Below are 986 nucleotides of genomic sequence, written 5' to 3'. Positions count from 1 at the left end.
AGTGTATGAAACAGGGTTGCGTGTTAGTCTCATCGTGTTCGCTTACGGTGCTTCATATTTGATTTAGGAATTTTCATATTTGATTATGGTGTTGCACTGCTTGAAGGAAGGACAAATGCCATGTCTTTATCCAGCCCTATTTCTCTTTATTTTTCAGATCAATAACTCGATCATATTACCGCAACTCAGTCGGTGGATTTCTAGTATTTGACATTACTAACCGACGGTCTTTCGAACACGTGAAGGATTGGCTAGAAGAAGCGAAAATGCACGTACAGCCGTTTCAGATTGTATTTCTGCTGGTGGGACATAAGTGTGACTTGGCTTCGCAGCGTCAGGTTACACGGGAAGAAGCGGAAAAGCTGTCTGCAGACTGTGGAATGAAGTACATCGAAACCTCTGCCAAAGACGCCACGAACGTGGAGGAATCCTTCACGATCTTGACGCGAGACATTTATGAACTGATTAAAAAGGGAGAAATTTGTATTCAGGATGGCTGGGAAGGGGTGAAAAGTGGGTTTGTCCCAAATACAGTGCATTCCTCCGAGGAAGCAGTGAAGCCCAGGAAGGGGTGCTTCTGCTGACTTGCAAAATGCCAAAGAGCCACCCGGGACCGGTCGGTGTCACGCAGCGAAGTGTGCAGTGAGAGCATTAAAAAACGTGTAGACCCACACTGACACTGCTCTCTAAGTGTTTTGGATCAGAGCCCCGCACTTACTACCGAATTAGGTATTTTGATAAATTATCGGGCATAGCTGACAACTTGATCGAAACCGGAGTATCTGTATAATGTCACTTCGTTGGAATGTTGCTGACCCCAGTGTCCAGACACGTGCAGAACCCGTGTTTCTTGGATTTTTTTTTTTTTTTTTGTAAACTCTGTCAGGAGTTATATTCTTTTTTTTTTCTTTTCAAAGTTTTATTGATAAACATATAGCAATGAGACAGTTTCAAATCAAATCGAAAGTACAGTTTCAACAAATAAT

The 986-nt window shown here is 42.7% G+C and overlaps 1 protein-coding gene across 1 annotated transcript in view; it reads left to right on the top strand.

Moving 5' to 3' along the window:
- Rab39a (RAB39A, member RAS oncogene family) overlaps positions 1-847 on the top strand; it is a 42,747-nt gene extending 41,900 nt beyond the window's left edge. Inside the window, exon 2 of the mRNA XM_004626125.2 lies at positions 158-847. Within this exon, the coding sequence (XP_004626182.1) occupies positions 158-584 (427 nt within the window). The 3' untranslated portion in view covers positions 585-847. The remainder of the gene's footprint in view (positions 1-157) is intronic.
- Positions 848-986: the final 139 nt, after the last annotated feature.

Source organism: Octodon degus, unplaced genomic scaffold, assembly GCF_000260255.1.
Source record: "Octodon degus isolate 3935 unplaced genomic scaffold, OctDeg1.0 scaffold00012, whole genome shotgun sequence".
In the NCBI taxonomy this organism is placed as follows: domain Eukaryota; kingdom Metazoa; phylum Chordata; class Mammalia; order Rodentia; family Octodontidae; genus Octodon; species Octodon degus.
Note: the sequence above shows the minus strand (reverse complement) of the source record. Positions and strands in the feature narration are given on the sequence as shown.